The sequence below is a fragment of the Ambystoma mexicanum genome, chromosome 6q, assembly GCF_040938575.1.
Source record: "Ambystoma mexicanum isolate Mex_15411 chromosome 6q, UKY_AmexF1_1, whole genome shotgun sequence".
NCBI lineage: Eukaryota > Metazoa > Chordata > Amphibia > Caudata > Ambystomatidae > Ambystoma > Ambystoma mexicanum.
In genome coordinates, this window is record NC_090937.1 from 605,774,238 (window position 1) to 605,794,299 (window position 20,062).

A 20,062-nucleotide genomic window follows, 5' to 3' on the forward strand; every position below is an offset into this window, starting at 1 on the left:
TTGTCTTTGGGGTATTTCAAGTACAACAACATATCATCTGCATACATTGCAATTAAATGTTGGCACCCAACCTCACCATATTGCTGTCTTAAATACACCGCCAGGGGTTCCAATGCTAAAATAAACAGCATCGGGGACCACGGGCAACCCTGATGGGAGCCTCTACCCAATTGTCATGGTTCAGATATGGTACGCCCAGTTTTCATTCGAGCTAGTGGTTTGCTATATAGCAGCTGGACCCACTTTAGATACCCAGGCCCAACCCCAAATTTGTCTAGGACGGCCATTAACCAGGGCCACTTAACAGAATCAAAGGCTTTCACTGCATCCAGCGAGACTATCGCTATCTCTTAGGAGCTTCCTTCAGTCTGATCTATGACGTGGTGGAGCCTTTTGAGGTTATCTGATATACACCTGCCTGGGATGTACCCTTTATGGTCAAGATGGATGAGTTTGTTTGTCAGGACGCAGCCTGTTGGCCATCACCGCTGTTAGTGTTTTCTTGATGAGCATCGAGAGCGGTCTGTAAGACCCGCAGGCCGTATCTGGTTTGCTAGGTTTGAGTAAGGGGATGATTATTGCTTCCCGAAGGGATGTAGGTAAAATGAGTGTTTAAACGCTTCATTTAGCATTGCCAACATCGGAGGGAGCAGTTCGGTCTTTTATACTTTATAAAACTCGCTAGGGAGGCCGCCAGCACCTGGGGCTTTGCTGGTGTGTAATGTTTTAATCTTGTATTCCAATTTGTATAGAGTCACTGGAGCCTCTAGGCTTTCCCTGTCTTCCGCGCCAAGCTTGGGCAGAGCAATCTCCATTAGTGCCCCCAACAGGTCTACCTCCACCCTCCTCCCCCAAATCAATATCTGCATACAGTTCCTTATAGTATTCCAAAAAACATCCCTGCACTCGTTCCTGAGTATCCTGCATCTGGCAGTCTGCTCTGTTCATCACTCTAAGTGCTTGTCTAGGGGCCTCACTTTTATCTCCCTCCGCATGATGTGTCTCTACATATTTCCTGTAATTTAAGTTGCATAATCTCTCCCATTGTGCCCTGCACGCCTATTGCAGTTGGCATATATCCTCCCTTATCGTAGGGGTTTCCGTATCCTCCCGCATTTAAGTTTCTAGCTCCCTTTCTGCATTGTGCAAGTCACGTATTATACTGCCTTGTAGCCCTTTTGATTTTGATATTGCCGCCCCCCTCCCCTTACTACCACCCTAAATGCCTCCCACAGAGTCCTGGCCGATTTTACACTGGCAGTGTTGTGTTCGAAGTACTCCTGTATGTCCTTCCTCATGTCCTCTCTAAACAGTGTCTTTCAGTGCCTCAGCTCAAAGCCTCCATGTGGCGATCCTCGCCCTCGGGGTTGAGATCTGCCACGTCACTATCAATGTTGCATGGTCCGAAAGGACTATAGCTTTGTAATCTGCCTGTGTCACTTCTTGCAGTAGTTCCGGTCCTACAAAAATGTAGTCTAATCTAGTACGTAGGTTATGTGGGGCAGAATAATGTGAATACCCTCTAGCGTGTGGGTGGTGCATGCGCCACACATCCTCCAATCCAAAATCCTTTAACAGGGTTGTAAAAGCCTTTGCTGCAGGAGCTGGTCTATCAATTTTCTCATCAGATCTGTCTAACCTCGGATCCAAGGTACAATTTAAGTCACCACCCCATATAACTGCTCTGTCCATATATGGGCCAATTATGGGATATAGGTTCCTAAAATAAGCAGCAGTCCTATTCTCCACCATCCCTCTGATTAGCACCATCCTCCCCTCCTTATCTATGGTGGACTGTAATAACTTAAACGGGACATGCAGCGCTATCCATTTGAGGACTCCTCTGGCGTACGTTTCCCCTTTTCCATTTCCTCATTATTACCTCTTGCTTTTCTTTGTTCAAGTGGGTTTCCTGTATCAGTGCAATATCTGTCTTCAATCGTTTCAAGTACATCATTACTTTATTCCGTTTAATGGAAAAATTCAATCCCCTCATATTCCAGGACATTATCCTCAGGTCTCCTGTTCTAGCCATTTCCTACTCCGCCCCCACCCTCCTAGACTTTCTCCGTGGTTTATGGTTGTAGGCTTGTATCCCCATAACACCCTTTTCCTCCCCTCCTTGAAACTTCCCAACTTCCCAACTTCCCTTCCTCCCGCCCCCCTACCTATCCGCAACTGCTGAACTATTACAACTCCTATCGCAACTCCCTTCCCACCCCACACCACCCCACCCCAACTGTCGCCCAGCTCTATCCCTGGATCTCAAGCGATCCTGCATCTTTCATAGATTCATATGCGACTCCCTCCTACCCCTCATGGCTCGCCATTTGGCTCTAACTGCCACTTATATTGCGTGTCAAATCTGAAGATGGCCGACAGGGGCGGAGGTAAGGGAGTGTTCCCTGTTGACTGTGGGTATTATGACCCAAAACAACAGTGACTGAAGTTTCAGTTTAATGTAAACTGTTCTATTTTACCGAGGATTCCTAGCCTGACCACAGGGAATATTCACAGCATGTGAATTTATGAAAGATACCAATGCTGGAGAACAGGAATTACAGGTAAGTAAATTATTCCTTTCCTATGACTTTAATATTTTCTTCCTAAGCAAGTTGGAGCTTTATTAAAAATATATATTTTCCTTTTGCAAATGTCAAATTTCCTAATCAGATTGAACTGGTGAGGCCAATTGCACCTTAAAAATAGTGTGTACATTTAGATTTGTGTGCCTACCAAAGAAAAGTGCATTTTTTTTTTATAGAAATGTTTTGGACCGTTCTTTGTTCTTGTAAGAGGTCATGAAAGGATTAACTTATTTTTTTTCTTTTTTTTTTTTTTGTAATAGAAAAGTTTCTTCTGATGCTGCAGTCCGTGAAGAGGGCATTTTCTATAGATTCCAGTAATGCCTGGCTTCATCAATGCATGATCCGCTTCTTCAGTGCTGGTATGTTTTGTCCTAGTAGAGGTTTAGCCCCTGAGATGAATAGATTGAATTGTTGATTTAGCACGCTTATGGAAAATAGTTATCGCTGAAAGCTTGTTAAAAAAAACTAGCAGTAATAATCAAATATGTTGCGTTTGATTCTATGTCACAAACACTCTTATGGCAAAAGCTAAAGGTAGCAGGGCTGCCCATCATATATTGTAAATCTGCTCCAACAGTTCTATACCAACACAAATGTTTGTGTGAAGTTAAACCAACAAGGCCTACTATCTCGCCCTATAAATACATATCATGGACTACAACAAGGATGTATACTTGCAAGCCCCCCCTTTTCAACTTTTACATCAAAGATATTTATAAGTACATAGCCTCAGTTGGAGCCTTTCCCCCAAAATTATGTGAACACCCGATAAATTGGTTGCTCTATGCTGCTGATCTTATTTTGATCGACCAAACCCCAATCGGCCTCCAGAGACAATTTGCTGCATATAATAGTTTAAGTAGCAATGCAAACAAAACCAATATATTAATCCAGGAAAATAAAGCAAAAAATAAACCCACTGGAGTCACGTGGACAATTGGTATGAATATTTTATCCATCATACATGAATATAAATATCTGGGTTTAAACATTAATAATAAAAGTGAATCGTCTTATAAAACCGGAGCATAAAATGCAATCCTTGTGCTTTCAAGTCAGTGATCCACCATAAATATGGTAAATTCTCTTAAACCCCATTGCTGATATATTATAAGCAAAAAGTTGTCCCAGCTCTAATTTATGGTGCGCAGTCTACAAACTCCGATTCTCATCCAAACTGGGATTATCTTGAAGGTATATTCTGGAAAAGCATTACTGCCGGTTCCTAAAAGCTTTCCTATTGCTGTCATGCGCCAGGAGCTAGGTCTGATATCGTTCAGCGCGGTGGTATCATGGAATGCAATATCACTGTACAGAAAATGCTTAATGAAAGATATATTTAAACAAACTGTAATCCCAATAATTGCTGATAATTTGGGACTGTAAACCAAATAATCTGCTAAACACATGGTATGAAAGATGCAAAACTAACATGATTGAAGCGGATATTGACGAAAAGGCCCTTGTGTGTAACCCTGAATGTTCCAAACGTAAATTTTGATACAATGACTGGGCTTTGACAAAGACGAAAATTTAAGAAATATAAAATATTTTAATATAGCATTTTCAGTCCCAAAATGTTTAATCAAATTCCGAAATACCTATGAGGATTCCCAGACAATATATACTGTAATCAAATAATGAGACTTCTCCAGCATGGGGTCTGGCATGGATTCACATGCTCATGAATATTCCCTGTCAGGCCGGGAATCCTTGGTATAGAAAAAAATCAGTATCAGTTTCGTTTCTGATCTGTCTTTCTTAGTAGTAGCCAATCACTGGTCTCTGGGTCATACTGCCCCCGCCAATGACTGCCCTCTCCCTAAGCCCCGCCTCTGGCAGCCATCCTCAGATTTTTACCGCACGTTCAAGTGTTGGGAGTCCTCGTGCTGTAGCTCTCGAGCTTTTGCTGCGTTGTCACGCTTTTTTCAGGAGATTTTTGTCATTTTTTGGTTAAATAGAGCCTCAAGCTCCACCGTTTCTACATCCGATCAACGGGGATCCGTTTCGGAGTTTTCTACGCCCCTCAAGGGTTAAGATTTCGTTGAGTTACGCTTTTGGAGGATTCCCGAAGTTCCGAGGCCTACCCCGGACATGGCCCAGGAGAAAGGAAGCTCGACGCCCGGGAAGCTGTTCAGGACCTGCCCTGGATGCCAGCTTCAGAATGTTTTCAAGGAGGACGAGCATTCGTTATGCCTCTACTGTCTCCATGAGGACAAGACACACACGGAGAAGGACTGCGCGTTTTGTGGGAACATGTCAGAGCGGACCATGAAGGATCGCCACCTCCATCTCGCCAACTGGCTGGAAGGGAAGAGCCCGTCAGGCGAGAAGAAGAAAAAGAAGTCAGAGCGGTCTTCTAAGTCCTGTGAGGGTGCCCCGGCGACGGGGGCCCAACAAAAGGATAAGCACCGCGAGTCCGCGGGCACCGGGAGCGCCGAACGGTCGGGCTCCTTGGCTGCCAGGCAGGGCGCATCCTCCCCGGCAAAGCTTCTGGAGAGGCCCCAGTCGATCTCAAAGATTCCGGCAGAGGGGGAGCGAGGCTCGGACCCTCCCCCCAAGGTGAAGGCCCCAGGCGTCCAGAAGGTGACGATGGCCTTAATTCACCCTGCTAAGACCTCGATTGAGGATGTCGCCGCGGCCCTGGCTCAGCCTGTGGAGGCTACACCAGTGGAGGCGCCCTCAGGACCCAGAGTCTCCCTGCCACCGCGGAGGGAGTCGTCTTTCAGGCCCATTGAGAAGACCCCCACGAAGTCCTCGTTGGAAAAGGTGGGAGAGGGGCTGGTGGCCATCGTGGATACGGACACGACCTCTGAAGAAGAGCTCATCGAAGTCGTGGAAGAGGCCCAGCCCATCGGGAGGGATCCCGACGTGGGCGACGACGAGAGCGACGGGGTCGCCGACAAGGCTCCTCAAGAGCCCTCGCACCCATCGTTTCCGGCGCCGCAGGACACTTCGGCGGCCATTTTGTCAGCGATTCAGTCCTTATTTCCGGAGATGAGGACAAGGTTGCCCCTCCCCCCGAAGGAGGTACCTGAGCCAGACCCGACGGGGGAACCGGAGCCAGGACCTTCGGAAAGTCCACCGCATAAGAGGACGACGACGCATCCTATGCCACCTCTCCCACCTCTGCGGCCTGCACTGCCTCCCCCCCCGCCCCCCCGGTGTACTACCCACGGGGATGATACAGGCACGGACACGGCTACGACAGGTACAGATGACGACGAAGGCGACGACGGGATGTGTCCCCCGTCACCCCCTGCTCTGTCGTCCCTGCCCAACGAGATTGGATCCTTTCATGCCATGATTTCCAGGGAATTTGAGCTCTTCCAGCTCTGCCCAGAAGAGAGGAAGGAAGGGTTCCTTTACCAACGGCGCGAGGCTAAAAGGAAGACGGTCCTCGCCGTACCGCTTCTTGATGACATCTGGGATGAGGGGCTCGCCCTCCTCAAGAACCCTGCCACGGTGCCGGCAAAGAGGGAACGGTACGAGAAGTACCACCGGGTCCCCGACGCTGCCCCCTTGTGCCTTCGGGCGCAACCTACCCCGGTTTCGGTCGTCTCAGCGGCGGCAAAGAAGAAAGCTGGGGGGGGCATCGACCTCGACATCAACTTCCCTGCCGGACGGCGAGGGCAGGAAGTTGGACACGATGGGACGGCGGATCATCTCATCCGCAGCAACGACTATCAAGGCGGCCAACGCCCTGGCTATCGTAGCCCGCTACGACAGGGAGTTGTGGTTCAAAATCGCCCCTCTGTTGGACTTCCTTCCAGACGCCAAAAGGGCTGAGGCCCTTGAAATCCTACAGGAGGGTGAGATTGCTTCGGACCACGCCATCACAGTGGCAACAGACATCGCCGACACCGGTTTCCGTCAGTTGGGCAACGGCGTTTGCTTGAGACGACGAGGATGGCTCAAGGCCACGGATTTCCGCCAGGACGTACAAACCAAGGTTTTTGGACATGCCCTTTGACGGGAACAACCTGTTTGGGAAGGCGGTTGATGTGTCCCTTCAGGCCATCAAGACAGACACAGAGACTGCCCGGGCACTGGGAGTGCTCCAACAACGACGGCCATCCTTTTGGAGCTCTGGAGGCAGATAAGGTGCCTCCAAGGGATCCAGCAGTGGCTCCTCCACGTACCGCCAAGCGGCAAGATCTTCGTCCCAGGAAGCCTACAGGGGATGCGGCAAGTCAGGCGGTGCCTGTCGTGGACATGGAGGTCAAGGAGGCAAGGCGGCCTCCAAACAAGATTGAACCGATCGTGGGGTCGGGCCCCCGCCGAAGCACCCCGGTGGGAGGCCGGCTGGCGAGGTTCGTCAGCGTGTGGGAGTCCGTCTCCACCGACCGTTGGTGCTGGATGCCCTGGCCCAACGGCACGCCCTCGAGTTTCAGAAGAAGTGCCCTCGCGTTCCACCCGTGGCCAGGAAGGAAAATCACATCGCTCAACTACTGTTGGAAGTAAGGGCGATGCTCAAGAAGAGTGCCATCAAGCTCGTTCCAAAGAGGCTTCGGGGCTCCGGAGTTTACTCCAGGTACTTCCTTGTAAAAAAGAAGACAGGAGGATGGCGCCCCATCCTGGACCTACGACGACTGAACAAGTACATCAAGGCACAGGAGTTCCATATGGTCACCCTCCAGCACGTGCTGGGACAGCTGGAGGGCGATTTCCTGTCGTCGTTGGACTTGGAGGATGCGTACTTCCACATCCCCATTCTAAAAAGGCACCGAAAGTTCCTCAGGTTTGTGTTCTAAGGGCGGCACTACCAGTTCAAAGCCCTCCCGTTTGGATTAAAGTTGGCACCCAGGGTGTTCACCAAGTGCCTCGCAAGGTGGCGGCGCGGCTGCGCCTACAGGGAATCCACGTCTACCCCTACCTGGACGACTGGCTCATCCGGGCAAGGTCAAGGGAGCTTGCCGTGGAGCACACTGCGAAGACCGTCCAGCTGCTCACGGACCTGGGATTCTCCATCAACTTTCCAAAATCCCACCTGGTTCCGTCGCAAGTCGCCCTGTTTCTGGGAGCCAAGCTCGACACAGTGGCGCGGCTGGCCTCGCCGTCGGAGGAAAGGACCAGCACCATTCTGGGCAAGGTGCAGCGTCTGCTGGCCACGGACATGGCCAGGGTAAGATCTATCAAATCCCTCCTCGGGATGATGTCGTCCTGCATTTATCTGGTGCGCCTTTGCAGGCTTCGGATGCGCCCCTTACAAGAGTTCCTCGACGCCCGCTGGGTCCAGTCGACGGGCAGCTTCGAGGACAGGATCCCTCTCAACGAGACCTTCCGTCAGGCGATCCGGTGGTGGGGTACCCGCTTCCATCTGTCGGCGAGCACAGCCTTTCAGAATCCAGCTCACCAGGTGACAGAGACGACGGACGCCTCCCTGGAAGGTTGGGGAGCACACTCCGGAGATCTTCACGCGAGAGGCCTTTAGCTCCCGGAGGAGAAGTCTCTCCACATCAACATCTTGGTGCTCTGCGCAGTGTTCTGGGCCCTTGGGTCATTTTTTCCATCCCTCAAGGGCAAGGTGGTGAGGATCTTCACCGACAACACCACCACAATGTTCTACATTCGGAAGCAGGGCGGAACCAGGTCCCCTGCCCTATCCAAGGAAGCCCAGGATCTGTGGCATTGGGCCGTCGCCCAGGGGATGTTTCTGGTGCCTCTTCATCTGGCAGGAATAAAAAACACAATCGCCGACTCACTCAGCAGGAAGCTGCGCTCGTGCCACAAGTGGGAACTACGACAGGATCAAGTGGATCGACTCTTCCGATGATGGGGCGAACCCCAAATCGATCTATTCGCGACAGCGACGAATTCCAAGTGCCGGAGGTTCGACAGCAGGTTCCCCCAGCCGAGGAGCATGGGCGATGCTTTCTCGTTCCCCTGGGACGGCCCATTTCTTTATGCGTTCCCTCCGCTGCCGTTGCTGCTCCGGCTCATCAACCAGCTCAAGAGGTCCCGGTGCAGGATGATCCTCGTCGCACCGGCGTGGCCGAGACAGATCTGGTTCCCGGACCTTCTGGACTTGTCAACGTCCCCACCAGTCAAGCTGCCGACGGACGCAGACCTTCTCTCCAGAGAAGGAGGCGCCATTCTTCACCACAACCCGGAGTCGCTGAACTTGCAGGCCTGGCTCCTGCAGCACTAGAGTCTGGAGAGTTGACATCCCGGCCGACTGCATAGAGGTTCTTGCAAAGACCAGGGCGTCCTCAACTCTCGTGCTACGGACATAAATGGAAGAGGTTCTCTGTCTGGTGCCGTGCACATAAGATTATCCCTCTGCGGATTACGGCCCCTCAAGTACTGCCGTACCTACTGTCGCTGGCCAAAGCTGGACTATCTCACGCCTCCATCAAAATACATCTTGCTGCAATCTCCCGATACTCGGGACGGGCATCCTTGTGGTCTCATCGCCTGGTGAAACAATGAAGGGACTATTCTGATCATTCCCGCCGGTGAAGGCTCCTGCCCCGGCGTGGGAGCTTAATGTGGTGCTGACCAGGCTCATGGGGGGCCCCATTCGAGCCTATGCATTCGGCGCCTTTGAAGTTCCTGTCATGGAAGACAGCTTTCCTCGTGGCCATCACCTCAGCACGACGAGTGGGAGAGATCCAGGCCCTATCTTGCAAGCCTCCATACTTGACTTTTCATGACACGAGGGTGGTGCTGAGGACACACCCCTCCTTTATGCCCAAGGTGCCGTCGGACTTCCACCTCAACGAGCCCTTGGTGTTGCCAGTTTTCTTCCTGTCGCCTTTGTCGCCGGACGAGAGGACTTTGCACTCGCTGGATGTAGCTAGAGCGCTGAAATTCTACGTGGACCGCACGAAGAGTTTTCGGAAGACGTCACAGCTGTTTGTGAACTTTGGGACTGTGAATCAAGGGAAGGCTCTCTCGAAGACTTCCATTTCCAGATGGCTCTCTGGCTGCATCATGCACTGTCACCGGTTGGCAAACCGACCGCTGCCCGGCCGTCCGAGAGCCCATTCGACCAGAGCGATCGCTGCTACCACGGCGTTCCTGTCTGGTGTGCCCCTGCTGGACATCTGCAGGGCTGCGACGTGGAGGTCGACGCACACCTTCACAAGATTCTACTGTGTCGATCGGGACTCCAGGGAGGAGTCCAGGGTCGGCCAAGCAGTGCTGTGCAACCTGTTCGCCTAAATTGAGCCTGGTGAGGAGGTAAGAGTTGCTTAATGTTGAGTTGTTGTATTGCTTAATGTTGAGCCTGTTGCCACCTCCCGTGGTTGTGCATGTGTGTACTGCTATGTATTCTCTTATTCATGAGCATGTGAATCCATGCCAGACCCCATGCTGGAGAAGGAACAAGTTACTTACCTGTAACTGTTGTTCTCCAGCATGGGTCTGGCATGGATTCACATGCGAACCCTCCCGCCTACCCCTCTGCGGCTCTTCACTTGGTCATACTGCCACTTTACGTGCTACCAAATCTGAGGATGGCTGCCAGAGATGGCGCTTAGGGAGAGGGCAGTCATTGGCTAGGGGCAGTATGCCCCAGAGACCAGTGATTGGTTACTACTAAAAAAGACAGATCAGAAACGAAACTTATACTGATTTTTTTCTATACCGAGGATTCCCGGCCTGACGACGGGGAATATTCATGAGCATGTGAATCCATGCCAGACCCATGCTGGAGAACAACAGTTACAGGTAAGTAACTTGTTCCTTCATTTTGACCTCTGGCCATCAAGAATGGTACTAGCAAGGAGATGCAAGCACCAAGAGCAGATAATTGGGTGTAGATTCTGCAATCTTGAAAGTCAACAGGAAACTTAAGAACACATAATTGTTGAATGTAGTGCACTATCTGTTATGAGGAAAGAACATTTTCATAAATTTGTTGGCGCCTATTGTACCTTAACGCCAAATGCCATGTGGACCGTGATTGTAAATGCACAAGAAATATAAACTTCCTTTAAAAACTGAACTTGTAACTTGGGATATGAATGGAAAATACAGTAATGTAATTCTGCTAATGGTCTCAAAGATGCAACGATGGTGACACAAATATGAATCGCTCTCTTAACCTTTTAAATGCCAAAGATGAGGTATCTCGTCCGTAACATTACGTTCGTAGTACAAAGGACGGGATAGCTCATCCTTTTTGGCATTCTGTTTTTAGGGATCGTTCAAAACCTAAATCCAACCCCTCGGCTTTGTGAGGGAGAGGTTCATCCTCACGGCCCAGAGGTGGGATTACCTTCAGTTTCACGTCAGTGTGCGTAATGTTCGTCGACATGAAACAAAGTAATTTTCACTGCGGCAGCCATTTTTGGCTGCCGCAGTGAAAATTAAAGGCGAGTCTCCACCTTTCTCCCCCTCGATCTGTGGCACTATTTTGCCGTTCAGATCGAGGGAGGTGTCATTGGAATGGGGCGACTCTCCCCTTTCCAACAACACCTTTTTTTGAAGCATTGCTGGGTGCAGATCGGGGCGCAGAGCGCTCGATCCGTGCTGAGCAATGCCCATTAGACCACCAGGGATCTGTTTCTGAAGTGGGGGGTGGACTGCTAACTATGTATGTGGCCCCTTGCCCCCAAAGCATGGGGCTAATACCCTGGGGGCAGATGGGTGATCTGCCTCCAGGGAAGGGAGCAAACAGTAAAACTAAAAAAACAGTTGTGGGTGGGGTTGTTAGGCAGAATTGCATGCAGCACCCTCTGGGACCACCACATACAATTAGGACTACAGGTGTAAGAAAAACCAACCTTTGCTATAAGTCTGTACTACAGTTTGTGGTACCGATCTGAGCAGCCAGGCTTATCCCAAGAGGGAATGTGAGCAGTAAAAGGATGTTACATAGAGGTCTTAAGATCAGTGTTCAAGTAGACACACTCATTGTTTCTTGGTAAAACAATTTATTACCAAGTCATTTAGAAAACATTCACTAGAAGGAGGCAACTTAATATCATACACAAATACACTTCAATACCAAACCAATAAGTTTCTGAGTAGATTAGGCTCCCCTGAAATAGGAACAAAATGGCATTTCAGTTACTTTAAATGGGAGTAAACAGTCACAAGTTAATAAAAAATAGACCACAAATACTTTCTTAGGCAGTGCAAATATTTTCAGTTCACTAGAGGACTTGATTCAGTTCAATAGGCCTAGGCCAAAGTCAATGGGCTAGTGTCTTGGATAGGAAAGGGCTGTTCTTGTAGTAAACGGTAAAGTCTTTGCCAAAGTTCTCAGAAGTAGTTTGTACGAAAAATAATCATATGTTGGGTCACAAGCTGATTAGGCCTGCAAGTTGGGAAAGTTTCACAAACTTTAACTGCGAGAGGTAAGTTCTCTCAATCGGGTTGGCACAGTACCTTAATATAGGGGGACGGACACGACGACGGATACCGACGACCGCTGAATGTCCCCGGAACTGCGGGCATCCCCGCCGAATGAGGTGGGATCTTTTAATTCTATGATCTCCCATGTGTCGGAGCTCTTCAGCTCACCCTGGAAGAGAAGGAAGGGTTTCTGTACCAATGCCAGGAGGCAAAGAGGAAAACCATCCTGTCGGTTCCTCTCCTCGGTGACTTCTGGGACGAAGGGCTGGCTATGCTGAAGACCACTACCTCAGCCCCGGCCAAGAGGGACCACCTTGAGGAGAAGTATCGGGTCCCGGAGTCTGCGCCTAAGTGCTTGCATCACATCTGTCGCCGGACTCTGTGGTCTCAGTGGCCGCCAGAAAGAAGTCGACAGGTTCATAGTAGTCCTCTTCATCTACACCCCGGACAGAGAGGTGAAGAAATTGGATGCTATGGTAGAAAAGTTACCTACTCGGCAGCGACGACGGTCAAGGCTGCCAACACCTTAGCGATTGGGGCCGCTCCTTGAATTACTCCCTGATGACAAACTGGTCGAGATGTTGGAGATCCTCCAGGAGGGCGAGGGGACGTCGGAACACGTGTTAGGGAGGATTCTCAGAAATGTGCTAATTCCCTCCACCTTAGAGACCCCCAGCAACTTTGCTGGATTTTGAGGACTAGATTTTTTTAATCTGGAGCGAGTAAGAACCTTTTTTCCCACTCTCATATGTTTTGATGTGCGTTTTACATTTGTGTTCTCTGATTATGGAGTTTTAAACTGGCCAAGAGCTCCAGGAAGATCGTCCGGACTCCCAGGAAGCAGGACTGACCAAGCCTGAGCCCCCTTAACAGAGTGCGGGACAGCAGAAGCAAGTAAAGTCCATCTCGACAGCCAGGAACCGCAGTGTTGCTATTTGCGGTAGACTAGAGGAGCTGAAACACTGAACAGCCACTGAAAGTGAAGTTTGCTGGTTGCGAGTTCTGACCGTCCTAGTGCATTGCAGGAGTCCCCCGAAGTCCTCCTTCTTGTCCCCACTACTGAGGCCCAGGAACAGTGAGACTTGCAGAGCTGAACAGGAGTCATCTGCTGCACCTTTTCTTCATTTTGAAGGTTCTGTACACAGCCTGAGAGAACTTGCCTCTTGCCGTAGAGTTGCTTGCATCTTCTACTACTCACAAGCCTAATCAGCTTGTGGCCCTACATTTGATTCTTCTTTTCATCAGACTCCTAAGAACGTGTGCAAAGTCTTTTCCATTTACCTATCAGCGGTGCTTCATCCTATATAAGACTTTTGCCCATTGGCTTTGGCTTAGCCTATTGTACTTAATGACTGTTTCTGGGGGAATCTAAAAGCATTTGCATGCTCAAGAATATTTGTGATCTCTTATGTTCTAAATAATGTTTTCCTTTGACTTATTACTATCTGATTCTAAATGCAACAGTAATATATTAATGTCCCCAGCACCCTAGTAATTGAAGTCACCTGAGGGTGTAGGTAGTGTCTGTGGAACATCCCAAAAGGATATCTACTGATTTCGAGATTCAGAGTGTGTATTTCATGAAGTGTATTTCAGTATTAATATTATATTGCTCACTTCTGAAGAAGGCTTATTCTAACTGACCGATAAATGAATAATTGTTTATTCAAGAAACCTTGAGTAAAAGAGTTTCTGATGTTTGTTAATCTGCTTAGAATCACATGCTGTGCATAGGTCCGACATCCAGTGGTCACTGCGGAGTATTGCATTTTGTTTTTCGTAGTCGAAAAGGGGACGTCGACAAGGCGTGTCTGTAACACTATCCCTATAGTGACGTGCGTTGTACCCACAATCCCTCACGCGTCGAGGTCCCTCAGATTGTTTTTTTCCGCCCAGTTTCTGGTCGCCTTTCGCGGAGCTCCTAGAGAGACATTGCTATACTTACCACGGACCTCGGTCCTTTTGTCATAACTTAATATACTGGTAACGATCCCTCCCCCTCGACGTTAGCTGCGAAGCTGTTTCTCCGCCGAACTATTTTCGACGGAGAGGAAGAGCGGAGGAGATCCTTCGGCGCTGCCGAACACGTGGCCTGGCCTCGACGGCCAACTTACAGTAGGGAGAGTGGGGGTTAGAACTTTGTCTCTTCTCTTTGAGAATGTCTTTCTTTCTCCCTTTTCTTTCCCTTGGGGTTGTTATCGCCAGCTATTATTGCCTCAGCTATGGAGAGGACACCATTTAAGTTTTGCCCACGCTGCAGGGGCAAATATACTTGGAAAGATAAGCACAAGCTCTGTAATCGTTGCTTACCCCTCGATCACATAGAGAACAGCTGCGCAGCCTGCAAGCTCTTAAAACCCAGGACTCTTAAAGAACGTAGGGTTAAGAGGTGGGCAGACTACGCGATGTCGAAGTCAGTTTCCTCACCCGCTGCCGCTGTTACTGAAAGTGACGAGGAGTGCGATAACTCGACGTCCGTTACGGAAGTCATGAACCCCCAGAAGGAGCGCTCACGCTCCTCGTCGTCCGTCCCCGGCCCCGACGGGCTCGGCTCACGCCCTGCTTATGGGGATGAACACCCCGGCGACAAGGACGCACACAAACCCCATAAGGCTAAACACACTACCCACGGCTCTTCTTCGTCGAGAACGAAGGATCCATCAGCGCCGAAGGGGACGCAGGGCACTCCGGCGTCTACCGCAGACCGTAAAGGTCACAAGCCCCACCCGCAAACGCAGCCGCGACCAGCGATTGGGCTTCCATCTAACACGGGCGCTACCCCAAAAACATCCGACGCAACGCTCCATAGAGCGACCGTCGAGGTACAACGCGCAACGCACACAACGTCGACACCAAAGCCCTCGACGGACAAAATCGTGGCCGAGAGCCTAGCGAGAATTGTCGCCGAAGACGAACGTACGCGGACGACGAAACAAACGTCGAATACCGCGTCGAAAAAACACAAAAGTAGCCAGGAACTGCCCCTTTCTCCAAAGGACGCTTCCGAACTACCTGAAGGCTTTTCAGAAGGAGACGGGAACCTCTCGTCGACGCTGTGGGAGCGTTCGAAACGATTCGAAGGCGAAAACACTAATTTTCCCCCTCTAGACTATTCAGGGGTACCCCATGAGACCCTTGAAAGACTCCATTCTTGCATGGAGAAAATGGAAAGGTTTCTAGGAAACCAAGACCCACCCACTCACAAAAGACAAAGAGAATGGCCACAGGATGACCCTAGAGTCAAGATTCCTAGGCTGGTTGACCTCACTGAGGAGGAGCAATACCTCCAAGAAGATGAGGAGTGTTTGGGTGGAGAAGAAGAGGTAGAACTTGAGGAAGAGGGCTTCGAAGAAGATCCTTACACCACTCCTACAGGGTTTGAAGAGGATACAGCTACCTCGCAGCCCTGGCATTCACCGTCAGTGCAGCCTTGGCAATCCCCATCAGTACATTCAGACCCTGATGCCTTTCTCCCTTCTCCTCTCAAGGATTCACATGGGAACTCCTCTCCCATAGATGACCAACCTTCCCTCAATGCACTATTGCGCAAGGCAGCAGCGCATTTTGAGATTGATACAGGGGAAACTCTTCCAGACATCGACTTTGTAGAAAAAGTCATCAAAGAAAAAGCCCCTGTTAGCCAATCTATTCCTCTCCTGGCTTCTATTAAAAGAAGAATTTCTCCTTCCCTTACTAACCCAGCTCTAGTAAGAGGGGTCAACCCTAGAATAGAAAAGCTCTTCAGCCCTTCATCCTCTGACCCTTTATACATCAGAGGACACTCTATTCCGGACTCCCTTGTGGTTACCAACACAAGAAAAAGAGCAGGGGTGCCACTATCCACTAGTGAAGCACCTCCAGACAAAGAAGGCAAAAAACTCTACGCACTGGGGAAGAGAATCACGACCTCCGCCGCCTTCTCCACTAGAATTGCTAATAACAACTCACTTTTAGCTAGCTACGCAGATGCACAGTGGAACAAGCTGCGCAGCGAAGCAGAGGAAGCACCTGAACCTCTGCGTTCTCGCCTGCTAGCTATAATATCAGAGGGCACACTGGTAAACCAGGGCATCGTTAAAAACTCCCTAGATGCCGCTGAGACGGCTGGCCGCTCCCTAGTGCAGGGAATACTTCTCAAGCGCCACGTTTGGCTACGCAATTCAGGTTTTAAGCCCGAAACCCAAGCCTCCCTCATAAATAAACCCATTGAACAGACGCATCTGTTTGGGAAAGCAGTAGATGAGGCCCTAGAACATGCTAAAAAAGAGTTTGATACCATCAAAACTCTTGATCAAATTTCTAGGCCCCCTAACAGGCGAGGCTATGGTAATAAACGCTCCTTTCGTGGCCAAAGACAGCAGCAGAACCAACAACAACAATATTACTCTGGCTCCAACTGGCCCACCAACCAGGGTAACACCCAGTTCAGTCAAAGAGGCCAACGCCGTGGCAAAGGAAGAGGTCGTGGCTCCAGCCCCAGAGGTTCCACGCCCAATACCAGCAAATGACCCGAAAATTCGGGTCCCCTCCCATGCATCACCGGTCGGGGGCCGGCTAACATCGTTCCTTTCAGCATGGGAGGGAATCACGTCAGACCGTTGGGTATTATCCACCATAGCCCACGGATACTGCATCGAGTTCAACGGTTCCCCGAAGTACAAACCCCCACGGAACCGGCGCATGACACCGCAACACCTCTCCATTCTTCTTCAAGAAGTGGAAGAACTACTGAAGAAAGAAGCTATAGAGCCCGTCCCCCTATCACAGGTAACAGAAGGTATTTATTCAGTGTACTTCCTTGTACCCAAAAAGGACTTAACCATGCGCCCTGTATTAGATCTGCGCCCAGCGAACATATTTGTCAAACCCCAAAAGTTTCGTATGGTGACCTTACAGGAGGTAATCCCACTGTTATCACAAGGGGATTACATGACAACACTGGACATGAAAGATGCATACTTTCATATTTTAATGTTGACATCGCACAGAAAATACCTCAGGTTCAAAATAGAGGACAAACACTACCAGTTCAGAGTACTACCCTTCGGGATAGCATCTGCACCAAGGGTATTCACGAAAGTACTGGCAGTGGCAGCGGCCCACCTGCGCAGATTATCCATCCCGGTATACCCTTACCTCGACGACTGGCTCATAACAGGGGATTCTTACGAAACATGCTTCTCCAATACCCAAAAGACCGTAGACCTTTTGTCCCAACTGGGCTTCTCCATCAACGAAAAGAAGTCCAGCTTAGACCCCAGCCAAACCAAACAATTCCTAGGGGCTCTAATTCGAACAAGGGACGGCCTCGTATTCCCCTCCAACGAGAGGGTCCAAAACATGCTGTTTCAAATTCCCCATTATGTAGCAGGCCGAGAGGTGACGGTACGCAAAGCAATGCGCTTGCTAGGGATGATGGCGTCATGTATTTATTTGGTACCTCACGCGCGCCTACGCATGCGCCCAATGCAAGAGTGGCTCTACAGCCAGTGGTGTCAGGCCAGCGGACAATGGGACGATCTAGTGGTGGTCTCGCAGGCCTTGGTTCTCTCGCTACGGTGGTGGACAAAAGAAAACCTGTTATTAGGGAAAACTTTTGCCACACCCGCAGTGGAAGCCACTCTAACCACAGACGCATCCCTTACAGGATGGGGGGCTCACCTATCCCATCAAACGGCACACGGAGTGTGGACTCCGAGTTTAGCATCCAAGCATATAAACCTGCTGGAACTACTAGCGGTGTTCAAAGCACTGAAAGCCTTTCAGGAACACTTACAAGGAAAGACAGTGATGGTCCTCACAGACAGCACCACAGCCATGTACTACCTCAACAAGCAAGGGGGCACTCACTCTCCAGGACTGTCCAAGCTGTCCCAGAATATATGGAAGTGGGCTCTCAAACACAACATGTTCCTACTAGCACAACATGTACCAGGGGAACTCAATCTGCTAGCAGACAAACTCAGCAGAGACTTCCCCCTGCCCGAAGAGTACGAATGGCAATTGCACGAAGACATCGTCTTAGACATCTTCACGCAATGGGGATTCCCGGAAATAGACCTGTTCGCAACCCTGGAGAACTCACAATGCCAAAGTTACGCCTCCAGGTACCCCCAGAACCAGTCCAAGGGGAACGGTCTGTTGATTCAATGGTCAGGGAAATTTGTTTACGCCTTTCCCCCGACTCCCCTTCTCAACAAAGTGGTGCACAAGATGCACCAGGAGCAGGTTACCATGATACTAGTGGCCCCAATGTGGGCACGGCAACCTTGGTTCGCTCACTTGATGGAGATGTCCCTATCTCCCCCAGTGAAACTTCCCTGCCCGTACAACATGCTGTCACAAGACAAGGGCAGGACACTGCATCCATGCCCTCAGACCATGAACTTAGCAGCCTGGCTCCTGAGATCATAGAATTTGGACATTTACAACTCCCACAGAGATGTATGGACATCCTCAGGGAAGCCAGAAAACCTAATACTCGACACTGCTATTCTAGCAAATGGAAAAGATTCGTTATCTGGTGTAGAGGTACTAGCATCAACCCAGTTGACTGCTCTCCTACTGACATTATTCTATACTTGACCCATTTACTGGATTCAGGTTTAGTATTCAATTCCATTAAAGTCCACCTAGCGGCACTTTCTGCATACACCACTTCCCAACTTAGTGTCGTGGTGGAAGATACCAGTTATCAAAGCCTTCATGGAGGGGGTAAAAAGGATACACCCTCCGATAGCTAACCCAGCTCCCGGATGGGACTTAAATGTGGTACTTTCCAGACTCATGGGCCCTCCCTTCGAACCCATGCACAAGGCAACTCTTAAAGATATCACCCTTAAGACTGCTTTCCTAATAGCTATCACCTCCATTAGGAGAGTAAGTGAACTACAGGCTCTTTCTGTACTAGACCCCTTTGTAACAGTTCACAAAAATAAAGTGGTTCTACGCACACACCCAAGGTTTGCACCTAAATTCATCTCGAAATTTCATGTAAACCAAACTATAGAACTACCAACGTTCTTTCAAAACCCTTCCAGCTCGGGAGAAAAAAGTCTGCATACACTAGATGTACGCAGAGCTGTCATGTTCTACATGGAAAGAACCAGACCACTGAGAAAGACTAATCAGTTCTTTGTCTCGGTGGCAGCAGGAAGAGAAGGAGATGCGGTCTCAAAATCCACTATATCTAGATGGATTGTTCAATGCATCACTCTCTGTTACACTCTTGCTAAGAGAGAACTACCCTTCAAGCCAAGAGCACATTCCACTCGAGGCACTGGGGCTTCCATAGCATTCATTGCAAATGTTCCCCTTGAGTCCATCTGCAAAGCGGCGACCTGGAGTTCTGTGCACACCTTTACAAAACACTACTGTCTAGATGCACACTCTAGATCTGACTCCCAGGTGGGACAGGCAGTATTAAGACATCTTTTCTCTACTGTTCCTTCTCATAACCCACCGCCAACTCCGGGTACTGCTCGCTAGTCTATGCACAGCATGTGATTCTAAGCAGATTAACAAACATCAGAAGACAATGCATTACTTACCGTAAAAGCATTTCTGATGGTTGTATCTGCTTAGATTCACATGCGCCCACCCTTCCTCCCCGCTCGGATGGAAGGAACATAGACTTCCTTTATATCTCTCTTTTCTGTACTCACTCACGTCTATAAGGCTCCCTCAGGGCAGAAAAATACAAACAGAGGGACCTCGACGCGTGAGGGATTGTGGGTACAACGCACGTCACTATAGGGATAGTGTTACAGACACGCCTTGTCGACGTCCCCTTTTCGACTACGAAAAACAAAATGCAATACTCCGCAGTGACCACTGGATGTCGGACCTATGCACAGCATGTGAATCTAAGCAGATACAACCATCAGAAATGCTTTTACGGTAAGTAATGCATTGTCTTATTTGTATACTTGTAACTGTAATTCTCTATGTAACTCCACTACAACTCACATTGACCCTTCTTGAGATAAGCCTGGCTGCTCAACACAATACCAAAACTGTGTAGTACAAGCTTATACCAAAGGTTGGGTTTCCTATACATGTAGTCGGAGTGGTTTGTAGTGTTCCCAGAGGATACTGCATCCAAACTTTGCCTAACGCCACACCATCACCGTGGCCCTGTACATTGCAGACGCATGTTTCCACTACAT

General features: G+C 49.6%; 1 protein-coding gene across 1 annotated transcript in view; it reads left to right on the plus strand.

The window, feature by feature from the left end:
• NAA15 (N-alpha-acetyltransferase 15, NatA auxiliary subunit) overlaps positions 1-20,062 on the plus strand; it is a 1,171,626-nt gene that overhangs the window by 1,030,835 nt on the left and 120,729 nt on the right. The window contains exon 17 of the mRNA XM_069631086.1: positions 2,849-2,947. Within this exon, the coding sequence (XP_069487187.1) occupies positions 2,849-2,947 (99 nt within the window). The remainder of the gene's footprint in view (positions 1-2,848; positions 2,948-20,062) is intronic.